Source organism: Triturus cristatus, chromosome 11 (assembly GCF_964204655.1).
Source record: "Triturus cristatus chromosome 11, aTriCri1.1, whole genome shotgun sequence".
Lineage (NCBI taxonomy): Eukaryota > Metazoa > Chordata > Amphibia > Caudata > Salamandridae > Triturus > Triturus cristatus.
Window position 1 is genome coordinate 49870493 of NC_140594.1, and position 18633 is coordinate 49889125.

The window sequence follows — 18633 nt, forward strand, 5'->3', positions numbered from 1 at the left end:
GGATGTAACTGCTGTATAGTCTCTGCACAAGTATACAATCTACTGCTCATATTCCTCGAACAGAAAATGCTACTTACCAGTATGCATCTGTTCTTGGCATGTAGAGCTGTAGATTCGTATACGCCCACCTCCCCGGATACCTGTATCTGTTCCAGTACTATCTTACTTAGATACATTACACATGGACATCCTTTGCTATTTATTACTAACTCCATCACAACCCTCAATGGCAAAACAATCTGAAGATGGAGTCGATGCCCATGCGCATTATCGTCCTCAGGAGGAGTCACTTACCTCGTGACTACAGAGACTTCTTCCAGGACAAAAACAAACTGCAAACATCCGAGCCCAACGCCAGATGGCGATCTTTGCACAAGTATACGAATCTACAGCTCTACATGCCAGGAACAGATGCATACTGGTAAGTAGCATATTCCTTGTTGGCTTTGCCAGTGCTAATTTCACATGTGATCAAAGGAGACTTATGTCAACAACGTAGTAGTTGGGAGCGAGTTTATGGTCCATCATTGTGTTGTGCTTGATATGTGATGTGAAGTTGCTGATTTTAATGGCTTATCTAGATCTGTTCATATGTTAAACTGGGTAAATGTGGTTTACTCTATTTCATTCCTGTTCTCCATGGAGGAATTTTCTATAATAATCATATTGAAGAAAACCTCCACTTGTGTGCATTGTCACAGATCACATCACAAAGTAACAAGTAGTTTTTGAAAGGTTGAGATAGCTGCTAAAATATGCTTCACAATTTTTCCTAAAATGACTAACTCTTGGTATACAGTCAGCACAGTCTCCCAGAGGAAAAACACCATTAAAAGACAGCTCAGCTAACCATCTGTCGTAGACTTTATTACAGCAACAGTTGAAAGGCGATTCATTTTCTGGCTTGTGAGTAGGGTCCATCTGAGTTGGACTCTGACCTTTTCACCTTCAAGCAGTCAGAGATAGTTCCTGTTTATGAACGGAATATAAATAGTCATGAAGGAGAGATAGGATTACAGCTAAGTGGTTTTCACTTCCTCAACCTTACTCCAGGGACTTTATCATCTATATAATTCCCTGGCATTGTATGAGGATAGAGAAAATGCCTGCTTCACTTACTGGAAGATGGAATCAAATCCAGTTTCCTCCAGGATTGAAAATGGGCAAACATTTTAACATTTTCAGAACTTTCTCCCTTCCCTAGCTTTTAAATACCTTCTTTTCCCCGTAGTTGCTATCTTATGTAAATGTCTCCCTTCTGTTCCCATGGTTTGCTCTTCCTTTTCTCCATCCTAAATGAATGCCTGGTGTTTTGTTTTTCCTCTATCCTTCCATATTCCTGTGTGGCCCCCTAACTGCTGTCCTTCTCTTATTTCTTTCTAATGATTAAAATATAAGAAATTATGATCTAGCATGTTCTTTAGTCTCGTTGGTTTTTCAGAACATTTGAGTGTTTCAGGTTTCAGTAAAATTCACGTTTAGTGCTGGATTGATCTCGTCTTTGTACAGTTTCTTCATTTAAAAATATGGAACCAGCAGCAAAAGCTATCGTCTGGTTTTAAATGATGTAGACAGATAATATGTAGAGGGCAAAGGCATCTTCTTATGTTACTTTAATTTTTATTTTAGTACCTATGATGTTCAGTGCTTTTTACTGTAAAAGATTTATAAGTAGACTCCTGGCGCTATGTTTTATTTTTTCATTATACTATTGGAAAATTGGAAGGATCTTTAAACCTTGTTGCTTGGTAGCTCCTGGAGATGTATTTTTTCTGTTTGGGACCGTCTTTCTTGAGATGAACTTGGCTTGAATGTTTTCTGTAGTAAGTTATACATCCTTGGTTCATAAATATCTAGGTTAGTTAGAGAGAAGACTAAAACAGTCTGGCATTGTCTTTGCTAACCCCGACCTATTCATTTCCACCTCGTTCTTAATAAGACGTGGAAAGAAGTTAAGGTGATGCAAATCATTTTTCCATTCCAGGGTATGTGGATGAACCTGAAGACCTGGTACCCTGTCAAGAGGACCGGGAGAGAGGAGGGTGTGGAACTAGTATCATCAATAGAGGTCTGCCCATGTCTGTCTGCAACTCCTCTGCCTCCTTTTTCTGACACATCTGTGTTACCAACCCCCTTTTTAACCTGACCATCTACTGTAAGTGACAGAGGACATTATGCCTATGCTTTTAGAAGCAGAGATATGTCACCAGTATCTAGCCGCCTTGCCCTGGCCAAGACTGCCTTCGCTTTCACCTAGGTTGCCATGGTGGGAGGGCCGTTGTCAAACCTTTGAGGCCCCTGATAACATTCACACCACCAACTCAACCCAGGATGTAATTAAGTAAGCCTCCTTCAAAATGTTTGTGACCCATGAGGCCATTCACTTTGGATGAGAATTCCCTCATGTAGATTCTGGTAGCTATTTCTAGATATCGATTCATCATGTAAGTGTAAGAATTCCTAGAGCTTGTAGAAACTCCATGCCCCACCAAAGATGTGCCTAAGAGAAGAACATCTGGGTAGCCTTGCCTGCAAGTACTTTCAGCTTGAGAGTTCCAAACTCCGGATATTCGTAGTTTCTAAATGACCTGATGTAGGAACCCTTTAAAGCTTCTCACACCACACCCAGTTTGGACCAACTTTGGGAGCAGATATCCTTGAAACTCTGCATTCAACGCTAATGTTAAGTGACAAATAGCAAGGTGATGGTGTTGGGAAAATAATTCTTTTAGCATGGCTCTGGCGAGCAAGCTTCTCTGTCCTGTGTTGTTCTCCCGATAGGTCACGTGAAAGTTTCTGTAGAATGTTTACCTCTGTGAACATGACAAGCACGTCTGTTGAGGGTCTCCCTGTTTAGGCAGATTAAGATTTAAGTGCTGGGCTGTGGGGTTGATGGGGAATGCACTCGCTTCTCAGGCTGCGGTAGATTGACAGTGGTGGCAACATTAATCTGTACTAGAGGCGATGTGTGAGTGGGCTGTAGGGGGATGGATCCTACACTTCTTGAGGGGGTTACCCAGCAGAATCCATCTGGTTAAGTAAATAATCTCCCTTACCTGTTTGTATTTGCTGCTGTCATGTCTGAAATGTATGTTGCAAGCGAGCATGTTTTCTAGGTGTGAACAGATTGGTGAGCCATTGTATTTTGTTTGTTGGACAGTCTAGCTCCCCAGGCCCTTACCTAGTCCTTAAAGGAACTTGGTGCATTGGGGAAAGCACCAACTCTTATCTTTGTTTAGCTCAGGCTCCGTCTTCTGGGACAACCTCCTCCCTTTCTGCTGGGTGATAGTTGGAGCAGCCTGACCTAGAGTTAACTGACATTCCCCTCCGGGGATAGCACTGACTGGTAAAGAGAGAGTGGAAGAGTGCAGCAGACCCCCCTCATGCTTTGACCACACAGTGAACATACAACAAATGTGCCCAAGGATTGGAAGGGTACCTGGGATTCAAAAGTAGCAGACACTCTGATTGACTCAGCCTATCCATCAGGGAATGATAAATCAACCTGTGAATTGGTCAACACTGTACTCGTTTCATGACCAGACACACACAACAGTGATGGAGTATACCGAGATTCAGGAGAGACAGCCCTTAGATTGTCACTTTCCCTGCCAAACTCTGGAGCAGTGTCTCTGATAAATTGCCTATGGGGAGGAATTTGCCCGTGAACTGAATGAAAGACTTTGTGGCATCCCAGCTGAAAACGAGGTGTGTCAGAGCATTGTGTAAGGTCAACTCCTTTGAAGCACAAGACAACCCCAGGCTTTTGCTCAAGATAAGGAATCTTTTTGCACGCCAGTAAGGGGGATGGGAAGCTCCTTACTGTAATTGCACGTGAGCCTGCTTTGTCCCTGTCCCGTACTGTAGGAGCCTATGGGTGCTTCCAGTTAACCTTTGTAGTTCGTGAGAGTGCCCTGTTGAAGAACATGTCATTTGAACCCTTTGTTCCTTTCCCTAGGACATGCATAGTTTCCAGCTTTATCCTTGTGCTGCACTTGTGGCAAGCAGCACTGTCCCTGTTGGTGCCCTGCTATTAAAATTTTAGACTGATACCAGTGGACCCTGTGGTGCAGGGCCCAACCCCTTTTTGTGTCATCTGAGGTTATCAGAGTGTACTTGGCACCCCTAACCTCCTGCAATTAACCCTGTGACACTAGGCCACCCTGTGAGAAAGTGGGTTTCTGTTGCAGTAACACCCCCCCACCCTTTTTTTTTTCTTTCTTATTGCCAGACTACTGATGCTCTTTGACTTGGTGTGCCCTGGGCTCCTGCCAATCAGGTGCCCAGGGCCTGTGTTCCTTCCCTAAAACTGCCTAACAGCCAAAACCCAATTGGCATCTCTGGCCACATGTCAGCCCATGGTAAATGGTACCCTAGGTACCCAGGGCCCTGTGACAAGAGAAGGCCTCTAAGGGCTGCAGCACTTATTGTGCCACCCTTAGAGGCCCTGAACCCTGACACGCACACACACTGCCTTCGCAGGCTGAGTGTCTTGGTGCAGAACAAAACAAAGCGTCGACATAGCACTCCTCCCTGTGTGCCATGCCCACAACACACACTGCCCTGGCATACCTCAGTCACCCCTCTAGCTGGGTGCCCTATGCCAGTGGTGTGGGTACAGGTGCATGAGCCCTGTGCCCCTACAATACCCAGGTCCATTGCTGGGCACTGTAAGTGCAGTGCTGCCATTTAGAGTATATGGTGCTGGGAGGTCATCAATACGAACTCCACAGCACCATGATGGCCACACTGAAGACTGAGAAGTTTGGTATCAAACTTCTCAGCACATTAAACCCACACTGATGCCAGTGTGGGATTTAATGTAAGGTGCACGGCAGAGGGCAACTTAGAGTTGCCCCCTGAACCTAACCTACAATCCACGTCCTGTCTGAGGGGCTGCCTAGGCTGCAGACATGTTGCTGGACCCCTGGGTAGAGAGCCATCCGCTCTCCTGGGCCTGCAACAACGCACATCGTGGGCGAGGTGCTAGGTCTCCTCCCCCAGGATAGGCAGGGGAAGCTTCAAAGGCATGCCTTTGTGAGCTTCTCCAGGCCACTTGCTGAACTCAGCAACTGGCCCCCACCGGTTCTGACCCCCACTCTGGCGGGAAGACTGTTTGGAAACCCCAAGGGAGGAAAGGGGGTGTGCCAGCCTCTGCCAACTCCACCCCTCAAGTGGGGGAGGCGAGGTGAAGCACATCTCCGGGCTCTCGCCATCTTGAAGATGGGGAGCCCTGCCCAATCAGGACTAGGCTCCTGCCCCCCTCCCACTGGAGAGTGGCAGAATAGGGGGTGTACCCATCCCAGGGAAGGGACCCATTTACCTACCTGTAACGCCCCTAAATTGAGTATTTAGGGGCACCCTGAACCGTCCTTCCTCAGGTCTAAATTCCGAAACAAACAAGAAGAAAGAAGACCTGCCGTGCATCTGCTAACATGAGGAAGACACCAACTGATTTGGCCCCAGCCCTACAGGCCTGTCGACCCTCGAACCTGCTCCTGCTAAACCCAGCGTCTCCAGTGGTCAGCAACCTCAAAAACTCTGGAGGACCTGACTGCCTTGTGACTCTAAACAACTCTGGACTCCCATGAGCAGTGGTTCTGCTCAAAGCAAGTAACAGACCCCTGGCACCAGGCAGGAACTGCGACTCCTGCACACTCTGCACCCGGCAAGCCTGGCCTGTGCCGGAGTGGACAAAGACCACGAGGACGTCCCCCCGGCGACTGTGACCCCGAATCCAGCACCCAAGGACCCTCCTCGACGCTCCTGACGACGCCTGCAGCCTCAACACCAGAGACCCCACCGTGACCAGCTGAGGGTAAGATTTTCCGACGCGAAAGGACACCCCTCCGCCCTGCTGCCCCCTGTGCCCAGCTCCTGTGTGCCTACCTATCCTACAGCTTCCCAACTTACCTCTCGAAGTGGTGGTCGCACCTGACTAATCTTCGTCCCCGAGCTTGCAGCCTTTGTTCGTCATTTAGCTTCTCCATTGAAATCCATTGAGCGCTCGACGGCTCAAAAGCACCCTGCACCTAGCTGCCTGAGTGCCCCTGGCAGTGCAACCTCTATCCTAATCTACTTCCCCCCCCTTGCCCTGAGTAAGTGACCAGGAGCCCAGCTCCCACAGCCGCGTGGCCTGCTTACCAGCAGCCACCAACCAAAGGCCCCCTGTCTCCCATAGGATAACATTGGGCCTAACTCTCTCTGCACCCAGCTGCCCCTGTGCCGCTGAGGGTGTAACAACTGTACCTACCTGACCCTGGGAGACCTCCGAGTTTATGCCCAGAACTTTAACTCTGCCAGTCGAGTACTTACCCAAAAGCCTATAACTCACTTTTCTTCCATAGGGTACCATTGACTGGTTTCACTTGGAAATTCTTGTAAGTGTCGAGTTTTGAAACTTTAAAATATTCACTAAAAATCAGCCGATCAACGAAAACTAAATTACTCACCTGCTATCAGGAGAGATCCCAGTGCTGGATCTTGGTGCACAGCACTGACCCTGAAAAGTAATTACAACCATACTTACCTATAACTTGATTTCCCTCCGTAGGATAACATTGCCTGGTTTTTGCCAGAAATTCTTCTAAGTGTTGATTTTTCAAACTTACAAATATTCCTTAAAAATCGCCTGAGTAACAAAAACGATTTCTTTCAACTGTTTACAGGAAATGCACCAGGGTTGAATCCAGGATCTAACCTTGAATAAGAAAATCGTTCGTAAAGTAACTAAAATTGCATTTACTTAAAAAGTCCCATTCAGCTCAATGTTATGATTGTGTTCGAATTGTGTTGCCAATTGCAAAAACTGTAACTATTGCATTCAAAAGTTTATTGCCTATTGAAAGTATTTACCTAAAGCATCTCATTCTGAGAGAGTATATTTTGATACCTATTGTTGGTTCTAAAATAAAACAACCATATATTTTTATATACAAACCATTGGCCTAGAGTTCAGTTCTTGAGTGTGTGAGACCATTTGCTGACTGAGTGTGTACAACAAATGCTTTACACTGTGCTCTGATACTGCCTTACTGCTCGACCAAGCTACCACTTTAGAGAGTAAGGTTATATCTAACTTTAGCCTCTGCCAAACCTCTGGGGACTGTGGACTCTGTGCACACTGTACCTATTTGGGAACAGTATACACAGGGCCACTTTCTTACACACGCCTAACCAGACCCCGAGGGCTTTGTCCTCTCCAAGGATGCGGGCAACTTCTGCTACCTCAGGTGGTCGGATAGAGGGTGGACCAGGAGCATTTGACTGCATATCGACGACTGAAGCCTAATCACTGCAGAGTATTGGTGCCGTTGCTCTAGCTTTGAACAGCAACCTTGTGTAACAGAGTCTGTATACTTGTATGTTAACTGCTTTTTTTACAGTTTGGGGTCAAAACCTTTGCCCAGAGAGTCATAGAGACATCTGGCTTTCACTCTGTATCTTATTTTTATGAATATTATATTTCTTGTGGTATTAAAGTACATTTCTTTTTATAAAGTATAGTATTGACTGGACATTGATCTTATTAGCTGGAATAACGGTGTAAAGTGTATTCTCCCTTCTTGGTCAATTTTAAACATGGTATCACAGCCTAATTGAAGTCAAATGCTGTTAAACTCTTGGTAGAGGTCATTGAAGTTGACTTTTAAAGGCGGTGTTGGATGAAATTGTTAAATTTAGTTTTCACTTTCAATATGTTATATTTTTGGTTTCTCTTTCAATATTTTATCAAGGACCTCATGAAGAGCTTCAATCGAAACAGGCGCTACTTTTGTGCACTTCTCTCGACACACAGTCGCGCCATGGGGGCAGACCTGGTGGATGCCGACACTGTTGTCTTCTATGACAACGACTTGAATCCAGTGATGGACTCAAAAATACAGGAATGGTGTGATCGGATTGGACGATGCAAGGATGTTCACATCTATAGGTAAGGTTGACCTAATGAAAGGAGAACGTTCAAACTTGACCACAGCTAGTGGGAAGGGATGTTGTATTAGTGTCATCGACAAGCCGGCATTTTCAAGACCGGTCAAAGGTTATTCAGAGTGAGGAAAACCAAGACCAAACCTGACTGGGCTTATTTAGATTAGGAGTCCCTTGCCTTTAAAGCCCCACTAGTGGTCCCTCGCTGCACCACAGACAGTGTTGTTTTTAGTTGTCATGTAAGATTGATACAAATCTTAGAACGAATGTCCTTACTAGCCAACCTTGTAGCAAACCTCTCATTAAGAAATGTACATTTGCAAATCTCTTTACATTGTGATAATTATTTGTTTGTTGCCTGGGCAAGGAAAAAATGTTTCTTGTATCACTTTATTCTAGAGAAAACTGTACTTTCCTGGAGCCTCTTTGTCGCATCTGATCGAATAAAGATTCACATTCTGTGCACACTTTTGCCAGCTAGTGAGAAGATTTCTTGGTGTTTAAAAATGAAAGGTTTTCTGGCAAAGTGACCTTTACCCACATGAGTGTTGGTAATGAGACATCTCTGTGGTATTAAAATACAGCGGTGCCTTTTCTCACTCTCTTTGTCATCTTCAGAATCTTTTTTTATTCCATCAAGTTTGGTGGTAGTGCTTAGGTTAGAGCTGCTTACCAATAAAAAGATGGAAAAGGCAGTTTTCTGAAGTACTGATTGTCTCACTGACTTGGACTTGAAATTGCATGTATTTTTTTATAATTTTTACAACCGAGCGAAGCATGGTAAGAAAAGTCTTTTTTTCCTCTTGTGGGTTTCCTGGAGTCTGTAGTTCTCCTTTGACAGTCAAGCCCAACAGTAGTAGTTACTGTCCCCCAAAGGCTCGTCAGACTGCAAGTGCAGGGTTGCAGCACGTTCTGGCCCGCACACTTCAGACCAAGGCGCAAAGCATTGGGCCTGGTGTGCTTTAAGACTCCGCTCAAAGTGTGTGAAGCAGCTGAGCCAGGGATCCTTTCAGAGAAGGTGATGCACGGCGGTGATCTTGATCCACTTGAGCCCCGCAGGAATAGAAAATGTAAAGTTTTTTTTATATGCTGTATTTCACTTATACTGGAGGCGTTTTTCTATATTGTTAAATCTTATGTGTTAGCCTTGTTAAGTTCAGAGTTTAGGATTCTAATTCTAATGCTTGCTGTTTATTTAATATTTCTTGTACAGCTGTAACATGCATTTTATCTTATTGTTGCCGCATGGATTCCATTAATAGTGCTCATTTACTGCTCACATCGTGGTTAATCAAATTTGACCTTTTTGATTCTTGATTTGGTATGTGGTGTCCTAGACCCCTGGGCTCACAGCCAGGTTGAGCTTTATTTACTACTAACCGCTCCTTGTCTCATATACCTCCTTGCCTCACTAGGCTCGTAAGTGGCAATTCCATTGAAGAGAAACTTCTGAAAAATGGCACCAAAGACCTAATCAGGGAAGTGGCAGCTCAAGGCAATAATTACTCCACTGCGTTTTTAACACAGGTAAGGAGGAGGGGTCATAGAGACGTGTCTTCATGAATGAAATGGTACTTTCGTCACCTACAAATGAAACCAAGACCTCTGATTAAGTATCAGATTTATGTGTGCTGTGCATGAATCAGTTTTTATATTCCAATCAATTTTCAGTGCATTGTAACCATCAGTAAGAGCCAGATTCCTCGCCCAGACCCTTTGTGCCAGCCTTCTGGACCAGGCATCATTTATTCTGGGTTATTTTACCCATAAACCTTTCTAGATAAGGCCTTTTTAAAAAAGGATATTCTCGTTGGTTTTGCCTGAGGTTTTGTTCCTTTGTATCTCTTAAAGTGAGTCACTCGAACAGTGACATTTTAGTTGAAATGACGAAGAAAAGAAAACATTTTACAAAAGACTGCTTTTTGCTATTGTACATCCTTAGAGCTTGGCATTCTTTTTCCCTTGTAACTGTGATGAAAGATAGGAAGATCTACTTTTATGTAACTCACAATATTTAATTATTTTTAAACTCCTTACATGTACAGTCTAGCCAAGGGCGATGGGGCGCAGTGCAAACACAAAGTAACAAACACAGGTAAATGGATAAATACGAAAAAACAATCGCAAATTAAAACAGCAAATATATCAGAAGAGCCGATTAGTAAACAAAAATTAAAAATAAATAAGTGTCTGTTTTGATTGCAAAAAGTTGTGTTCGAGGCATATGAGCTGCAGATTACACACTTGTGCATAGATCGCCATCTGGTGTTGGGCCCGGATGTTTGCAGTTGTTTGGAAAGTCGTTGGAAGTCACGAGGTCGGTGACTCCTCCTTTGGATCGTATTGCGCATTGGCTTCGGCTCCATCCTCAGATAGTTTTTTTCCGCCATCGGGCTCGGATGTGATCTTCGCGCTCCGGTTCCGAACAGCTGCCAGTTCGACGATCGACACGCAATTCTCACCCCAACTCGCGGTATTGTTTTCGATCTCGATCTCCCCACTCAACGCGCCTCTCATCGGCAAAAACCTGGGAATTCCGGTCGTCGACGACTGCCTTCGGGCCTACCCAAGCTCCGGTCCTGGCTAATGGAAAGGACTCCCTTCAAGAAGTGCCCTCGATGTGGGTCCAAGTTCCCCCACACCGATCTCCACGAAGTATGCAATCTCTGCCTCTCCCCTGAACACGAGGCTCGAGATTGTCCGGCGTGTTAGTCCTTCCCGTCCAAGAAAACCATCCGAGACCGAAGGGCTAGAAGAACCATGGCACACTCGTCGACGGCGATTCCGGACGACATCTTCGGGGAAGGCGTCGACGCTCCAGAAGAACACCACACCGACGAGGGACTCGTCAGCGCCTCCGAAGCCGACGATTCAGACGTGGAGGACATCACTCTGGCACAGAGGGTCGTGAGTACTAATCTACCCCCCCCCCACACCCTCGCCGGCACCGAAAAAGGCTTCGGTCACGCCTTCGCCTCCAGGCCTAAGCAAGACCAAAGACACTGCTTCCCACACCGCACCTTCGGGCCCGGTAAAGAAGCCGATTAAGCCTTCCGGCGGCTCGGGCTCGAGCCAGCCCACCGTCGGTGCCGATAAACACTCTTCGACACCGAAAAAGAAAATGGCCTCCGCTTCGACACCGAGCCCCGCACCGAAACACTCGGTGTCGAGAACCAGCTCCAGCTCCTCGGTGCCGACACCATCTTCGGCACCGACAAAAGCACACAAGGCCACCGACACTTCGAAGCAGAAACCTACCTCGGCGCCGACCAAACAATCAGACTTTTCCAAGCATAGTTACAAACAACGAACCAGCGCGGATAAAGCCAAAAAACCAACGGCTTCGGCGCCGACGGACCAACCAACATCACCAGAACTCTTTACACCAGATCCATTTAAAAAAAAACACTAACCAAGGATCCTAAAACCGGACATTTGATGCTCTCCATCAAAGAGACAGCTGGAAAAACCTGCTCTGCCTCCACCTCCAAAGAGGAAGGACTCTGCTACCTCTCCTTTCAGAATACCTTCCCCACCTCCACCACCCCTCCACCTTCCCCACCTCCACCGTCTCCGCCCCCACCTCATCACTCCCCAACACCATCTCCGGATGATGATGATCAGGGGGATCCATATGATGACATAGGAGACGTGCCCCAAGATTTACCTACATGGGACCCTACTCCCACAGGCTCCCCAGACCCATGGGACGATTACAATATCTATGACATCCCCAACGTCCCACAGGATGAGCTCTACCCTTCCAGACCTTCCCCACCAGAAGACTCACTGGGGTTCAACCATCGATTACAAAGGGCAGCACACTATCACGGGGTAGATCTCCATACCGACCCCGTGGAGGAGGATTTCCTCCTAGATACGTTTGGCACCACACATAGGACTACCTCAATATTACCTATGCTCAAGGTAGTTATAAAACATGCGCCAGAGGTCTTTAAAGATCCAGTCAGAGCCAGGGTCATTAACCCGCGCATTGAAAAGAAATATAGATCCGCCCCTACAGATCCCTCCTACATCAGAGGGCCAGCACCGCTAGATTCTCTGGTAGTATCCACAGCACGTAAAAGGGCCAACTCCCAAGCGTCAGGCGAAGCACCACCACCTGACAAAGAGTCTAAACTCTTGGACGCATCAGGCAAGCGTACTGCATCCCAAGCTGCCAACATATGGCGTATCGCTAATATACAAGCGCTACTAGCCAGGTATGACAGGGCCCATTATGACGAATTAGAAGCCATAATGCAACATCTCCCTGATAAATACAAACCTAGGGCCAACGAGCTAATTCAGGAGGGCAAAACCATTACTAATACCTCCATACGTTGTGCCCTAGATGCAGCAGAAACACCCTCCAGGGCCATCAATACTAGTGTCCTCCTCCGTCGCCATGCATGGCAAAGGATCTCCGGTTTTAAACCGGAGGTACAGGCCTCCATCCTCATCCATCCCTTTGACAAGGAACATCTGTTTGGCCCAAAAGTGGATGAGGCCCTAGAAAAGATGAAAAAGGACACAGACACAGCAAAATCCATGGGAGCTTTTCAATCACACCCTCTCAGGCGCTCCTTTCGCCGCTCTTCCTTTCGGAGCACATCCAGAGGCTACGCCGACACCGCTTCCACGTCATATAAGGCCCCTACCCAGTCCACCTTTACAAGGGGCTACCAAAGAGGCGGCTACAGGGGCAACAATAACAAGGGCAGAGGCAAAACAAACACCGCCCGCTCTGCCACCGCACCTACTCAATGACTTCCCTCCACTCCCCCCAGACCATCCCACTCCGGTCGGGGGCAGACTCCAAAATTTCCTCCCTGTCGGGGCCACCATCACCTCAGACAAATGGGTAATACAAATAATTCGGTCAGGCTACTGCCTAGAACTAATATCTACCCCCCCAAACATTCCACCCACACAACGCCCAATGTCACAAGAACATCTAACACTACTAAAGCAGGAGGTAATCTCCCTCCTACAGAAAAGGGCTATAGAACACGTTCCTACCAACCAACGAAATATGGGGGTCTACTCCCTATATTTTCTCATATCAAAAAGGGACAAGACTCTGCGGCCCATCCTAGACCTCAGGCCCCTAAACAAATACATACACTCAGACCATTTTCACATGGTAACGCTTCAGCAGGTACTTCCACTGCTTTCCCAAAACGACTTCCTGACCACTTTAGACCTAAAAGACGCTTATTTCCACATTCCAGTGCACAACGCTCACAGGAGGTACCTCAGATTCGTAGTGGACGGCCAACACTACCAATTCAAAGTACTCCCGTTCGGAGTCACAACAGCACCACGTGTATTCACCAAGTGCCTAGCAGTAGTTGCAGCACACCTCAGGAGACAACACATCCATGTCTTCCCATACCTAGACGACTGGCTAATAAAAGCCAGTTCATACAGCCAGTGTGTACACCACACGCATGCCACTATCCAGCTACTTCACCAACTGGGCTTCACAGTAAACCACGCAAAGTCACCTCTACAACCATCCCACATAAAACAATACCTCGGTGCCACCATAGACACCTCAAAAGCGCTAGCCTGCCCCCAATCCTGCCAGGATTACAAGCATTCAGGCTCTACGCGCAAAATTCATGGCACAACACTCCCTTCCAGGTCGAGTGTTTATGCAACTAATAGGGATGATGGCCTCTTGCATCTTCATAGTACCTCACGCAAGACTCCAGATGCGTCCTCTTCAAGAGTGCTTAGCGCGCCAATGGAACTAGGCCCAGGGTCAACTGACAGATCTGGTGTTGGTAGACGGTCGCACCCATCGCTCTCTGCAGTGGTGGACCACCACAAACCTTTCCAAAGGTCGACCGTTCCTGGACCCGGTTCCCCAGATAGTACTAACGACAGACGCATCGCTCTCCGGCTGGGGAGCTCATCTATTACATCTCACCGTGCAGGGCACATGGACACCTCAACAAAAGTTACTCCACATCAACCATCTGGAGTTACTAGCGATCTTCTTAGCCCTAAAATCTTTTCAAACACAGATTTCGGGCTAGGCAGTCCTAATCCGCACAGACAACATGACAGCCATGTACTATATTCAAAAACAAGGCGGCACACACTCTCTACAGCTCTCTCAGCTAGCACAGAGCATATGGAGATGGGCCATACCCCAGAAAATCTTTTTCCTAGCTCAGCATGTCCCAGGAGTCCAAAACACTATAGCAGAATTGCTCAGCAGACAAACACAACAAATCCACAAGTGGGAACTCCACCCACAACTTCTACACCCGTACTTTCAGATGTGAGGGCATCCACAGATAGACCTCTTCGCCACCCACGAAAACACCAAATGCCCAAGCTTCGCCGCCAGATATCCACACCCATTGTCCAAAGGAAATGCGATATGGATGAACTGGTCAGGAAGATTTGCGTACGCTTTTCCGCCTCTCCCACTCATTCCACTAGTGGTGCACAAACTACTGCAACACTCCCTCACACTAATCCTAGTAGCTCCAACTTGGGCCAGACAACCGTGGTACACCATACTGCTGGGACTATCTGTAGTACCGCACCAAAAATTACGCCTCTCTCCACACCTCTTAACCCAGAACCATGGAGAGATCAGACACCCAGACCCAGCTCAGCTCAACCTTGCGATCTGGCTCCTGAAATCCTAAAATTCGGTTTTCTAAATCTTCCCCCTGACTGTATGAACGTCATCAAGGAAGCTAGGCGACCCACCACTAGAAAGTGCTATGCCGCCAAGTGGAAACATTTTGTTGTCTATTGTCACAACAACACCATCAATCCCCTAGATGTCTCCATTCAACACATCATCGGCTACTTACTCCACCTACAAACGTGTAATCTAGCCTATACGTCCATTTGCCTGCACCTCGCAGCTATAGCAGCTTACCTACAAAACAGGCAACATCTCTCACTCTTCAGAGTACCTGCCATTAAAACCTTCATGGAAGGCCTTAAAATAATAATTCCCCTCAGAGTGCCACCCTCACCTGTGTGGAACCTAAATATCGTTCTCACCAGACTAATGGGGCCTCCCTTCGAACCTCTACACAAATGTGAACTTCAATTTTTAACATGGAAAACCGCTTTTCTCGTAGCCATCACTTCCCTCAGAAGGGTCAGTGAGATACAAGCATTTACCATTCTAGAACCTTTTCTACAAATGCACCATAACAAAGTTGTTCTCCGTACCAACCCAAAATTCCTCCCTAAAGTCATTTCTCCTTTTCACCTAAATCAATCTGTAGAACTACCAGTATTCTTCTCGCAACCACAAACTGTTGCAGAAAGAGCTCTCCACACACTAGATGTCAAACGAGCCTTACTCTACTACATGGAGAGAACACAACCTTTCCGTAAGACCAAACAACTGTTTGTCTCTTTCTCTCCACCACACAAGGGCAACCCCATCTCCAAGTCGGGGATAGCTAGGTGGATTGTCAAATGCATTCAGATTTGCTACCACAAAGCAAAACAAACGCTATCTGTTCCCCCTAAAGCCCATTCTACACGTAAAATAGGGGCTTCAATGGCTTTTCTAGGAAACATCCCATTAGATGATATCTGCAAAGCAGCTACATGGTCAACACCGCACACTTTCACTAAACACTATTGTGTAGATGTGCAAACTAAGCAACAGGCTAGTGTGGGCCAGGCTGTACTCAAAACATTTCAAGCCACTGCAACAGATACGGGTGGTCGCCGCTAAGGGTGGGTACTGCTATATAATCTATGCACAAGTGTGTAATCTGCAGCTCATATGCCTCGAACGGAATATGCTACTTACCAGTATGCATCTGTTCTTGGCATGTAGAGCTGCAGATCTACACACGCCCACCCGCCTCCCCGGCTACCTTTATCTGTTCCAGTTTATCTTATTTAGATACAACACACATGGGCATCTTCACTGTTTATTACTACGCTCCATCATTTCCCTGCTGGCGAAAAACAATCTGAGGAATACGATCCAAAGGAGGAGTCACCGACCTCGTGACTTCCAAAGACTTTCCAAGAGGAAAAACAAACTGCAAACATCCGGGCCCAACACCAGATGGCGATCTATGCACAAGTGTGTCGATCTGCAGCTCTACATGCCAAGAACAGAGGCATACTGGTAAGTAGCATATTCCTTTTATGTTGTTGAAAATATATAGTTCTGCCCTACTCACAGGTACTTCTGTTAACTTTATAACGATCAAAAGCTCAGTCAACACTGTCCGCTTTCAATTCTGTGCACTTGCTGCTCTAATGTCAAGTAAAAAAAGAGAAAAGCTGTGGAAGTGGTAAAGCATAAGTATATTATTAAATGAGCTAATACAGGAGGGAAGATTTGGTCTTTAGAGGTGCTGAAAGGAAGTTCCAGAAAGTTGCATATTCTCATAAAAAACTTCTGATTGACTTGTGTCATTCTGAATTTAGTTTCTTAAGTATAAAGTTCCCTACTTTTTAGACCCCTGTGTCATACAAGTATTGATTTAAAATCAGATGAGTGGACATATGTTGAAGTGTTCTTTGCTCAGTTATAACACTTTTGGCAGATTATGAAGATTTCAGCGCTGTTTTACCATATAAGGCAATCAAACAGCACAATTATTTAGTAGGTTTATCGGTTGATGGCTCTCTAGTGGAGCAGTGCAGGGAGGATATGGAAAGACGGTTATAGCTCAGTTTACAGGTAATGTACAAACAAAATCTGTTCCCGCTTCCAGATGGATAAAGTACTCTGTAGTGTGCATCTGTTTGTGTGATCTAGATCCCAAACATCATGCCCTCAGATCCTTCTGAGGGCATGATGTTAAACCTTCTCAAAGCTGATTTTGCTGGGACCCTCTGTTGACATTAAGAAAAAGTGTAGGTCATAGTAAAAAGACATTTTTACTATAGAAGAGATTCATAAGCGGCGCCCCGCACTATTTGGTGACATTTTAAGTCAAATGCTGCGTGCTCTGGTTAATTAGAAAATGTTATCCAGAAATGTTTTCTGTTTTACAGCAAACCATTCAGGAGCTGTTTGAGGTGTACTCACCTCCAGAGGACTCCGGATTCAGGGTTAAAGCTGAGGAGTTTGTTGTCCTTTCTCAGGAACCTTCGCCTACTGATACAATTACTCCAAAGATTGCACGGCCTTTTATTGAGGTAAGAAAAATGAACCTCGAGAATGGCTTCACCTGATCAGTGTAACTATAAAGAAATATATGTTCAAGGCATGTGTGGCTGTAGATACAAATGCTGTGCATACTCCTGCTATGTAGTGTTGGACCCGGATGCGTGCTAGTTGCTTTTCTTCGAAGAAGTTTTTCGAGGCACAAGGTATTGTGACTTCTTCTCTTGGTGATAATGAGCATGGTAATTGACTCCATTATTAGATTGTTTTCTTTCCGTTGTCTGGTTCAGACGTGTGCTCCAGTGCTACGGGTCAACACCATTGCGGTGCTCTTTTTTGGTTCACATGGTTTTCTTCCCTCTGTCTGTGTTGTACTTCAATCACATCTTCCTTATTCTCCATCTTGGGTCAACATTTTGTTCCTTCGCTCGAGCGGGGTCTGGGTTGACCCTGACCACTTCTGGGCCTCGCCCTTCAGGACCTTCTCCTGTCTCTCAGTTGCATCTCTCCACCATGCCTCAGCGGTGATGAAACAGGCGACATTTCGACATTGTCCTCTCTGCTGCACGAAATATTCTCTGACCGATCTGCATCAGGTTTGCAATCTGTGCCTGTCGCCCGAACACAACAAAGCCGCCTGGAACGCCTGCCACCTCTATCCAAGAAGACCCTTTGTGACTGTCAGGCATGTTGACTCGAGATGTTGTGCAGGAGCAGCGGCGACACCCCATACCTCTTCGATCCTGAGGACATTAAGGGGGAAACATCAATCACAACCGTCTACTGTGGATGAAGAGGCTTCCTTACCCGAAGAAAACTCTGGTTCCAAGTTGGAGATTGAGGACCTTCCACCAGCCCAGCAGACCGTGAATATAGCACTCCTTCAGCACTGCTCTCAATCCGAGCAGCCCTAGCTGAAGACCACTCAGCCACTCTGGAACACCAGAGAGAGGCTTTTGGACTACCTGTGCCTTCAGGCCATGCTTGGCACTGACAAACCTCTACGGATGATACGTCCAACTCGGCGCCGAAGAAGCCTTCAAGACCGGCTACTTTGTCTCTGGCTACTCGAACACTGGCACCTAGTCCACCCTCTGCATCGACCACATATGTCTCTGTGCCAGCCAGAACCTTGGCACAGATATTAAAGCCATCCTTTGAGTCAAAGATTTCAGCATTGATCAGCAAGACCGACGTCAGTGCTGGTGGGGTCAAGGCAAGTCTCCACAAGCTGCAGGAGTAGATTGACTCAAGACTGAAACATCTGTTCATCCACCCCATACGGACAGGATCCTTGCCCGCCCTTCGGGCCCTGGCTGTTGCACCCTCGAAGACATCCCTGTGTGCCATGCCCACCACCACTGCCTGTGGCATGGATTTGCCACCCCTCTTACTGGCCTCACAGTAGTAAGGCAGGGTGCACCATACCAGAGGTGAGGGCATAGCTGCATGAGCAATATGCTCCTACAGTGTCTGTGCCATTGACAGACGTAAGTGCAGTCAAGCCATTTTGAGTACATGGGCTGAGAGTTTGTCAGCACAAACTCCACAGCTTTATGATGGCTTTACTGAAGATTGGT

General features: G+C 46.5%; 1 protein-coding gene and 1 non-coding gene across 5 annotated transcripts in view; both read left to right on the forward strand.

Annotated features, from left to right (window-relative positions):
- EP400 (E1A binding protein p400) overlaps window positions 1-18633 on the forward strand; it is an 852236-nt gene that overhangs the window by 457267 nt on the left and 376336 nt on the right. For all 4 annotated transcript variants that reach the window (XM_085634324.1, XM_085634328.1, XM_085634325.1 and 1 more), the window contains 3 exons: window positions 7737-7933; window positions 9345-9456; window positions 16942-17085. In XM_085634324.1, the coding sequence (XP_085490450.1) occupies window positions 7737-7933; window positions 9345-9456; window positions 16942-17085 (453 nt within the window). The remainder of the gene's footprint in view (window positions 1-7736; window positions 7934-9344; window positions 9457-16941; window positions 17086-18633) is intronic.
- On the forward strand, window positions 1034-1172 carry LOC146783203 (small nucleolar RNA SNORA49). Its single transcript, XR_014971464.1, has one exon. It is a non-coding gene; the product is annotated as a small nucleolar RNA SNORA49 (small nucleolar RNA).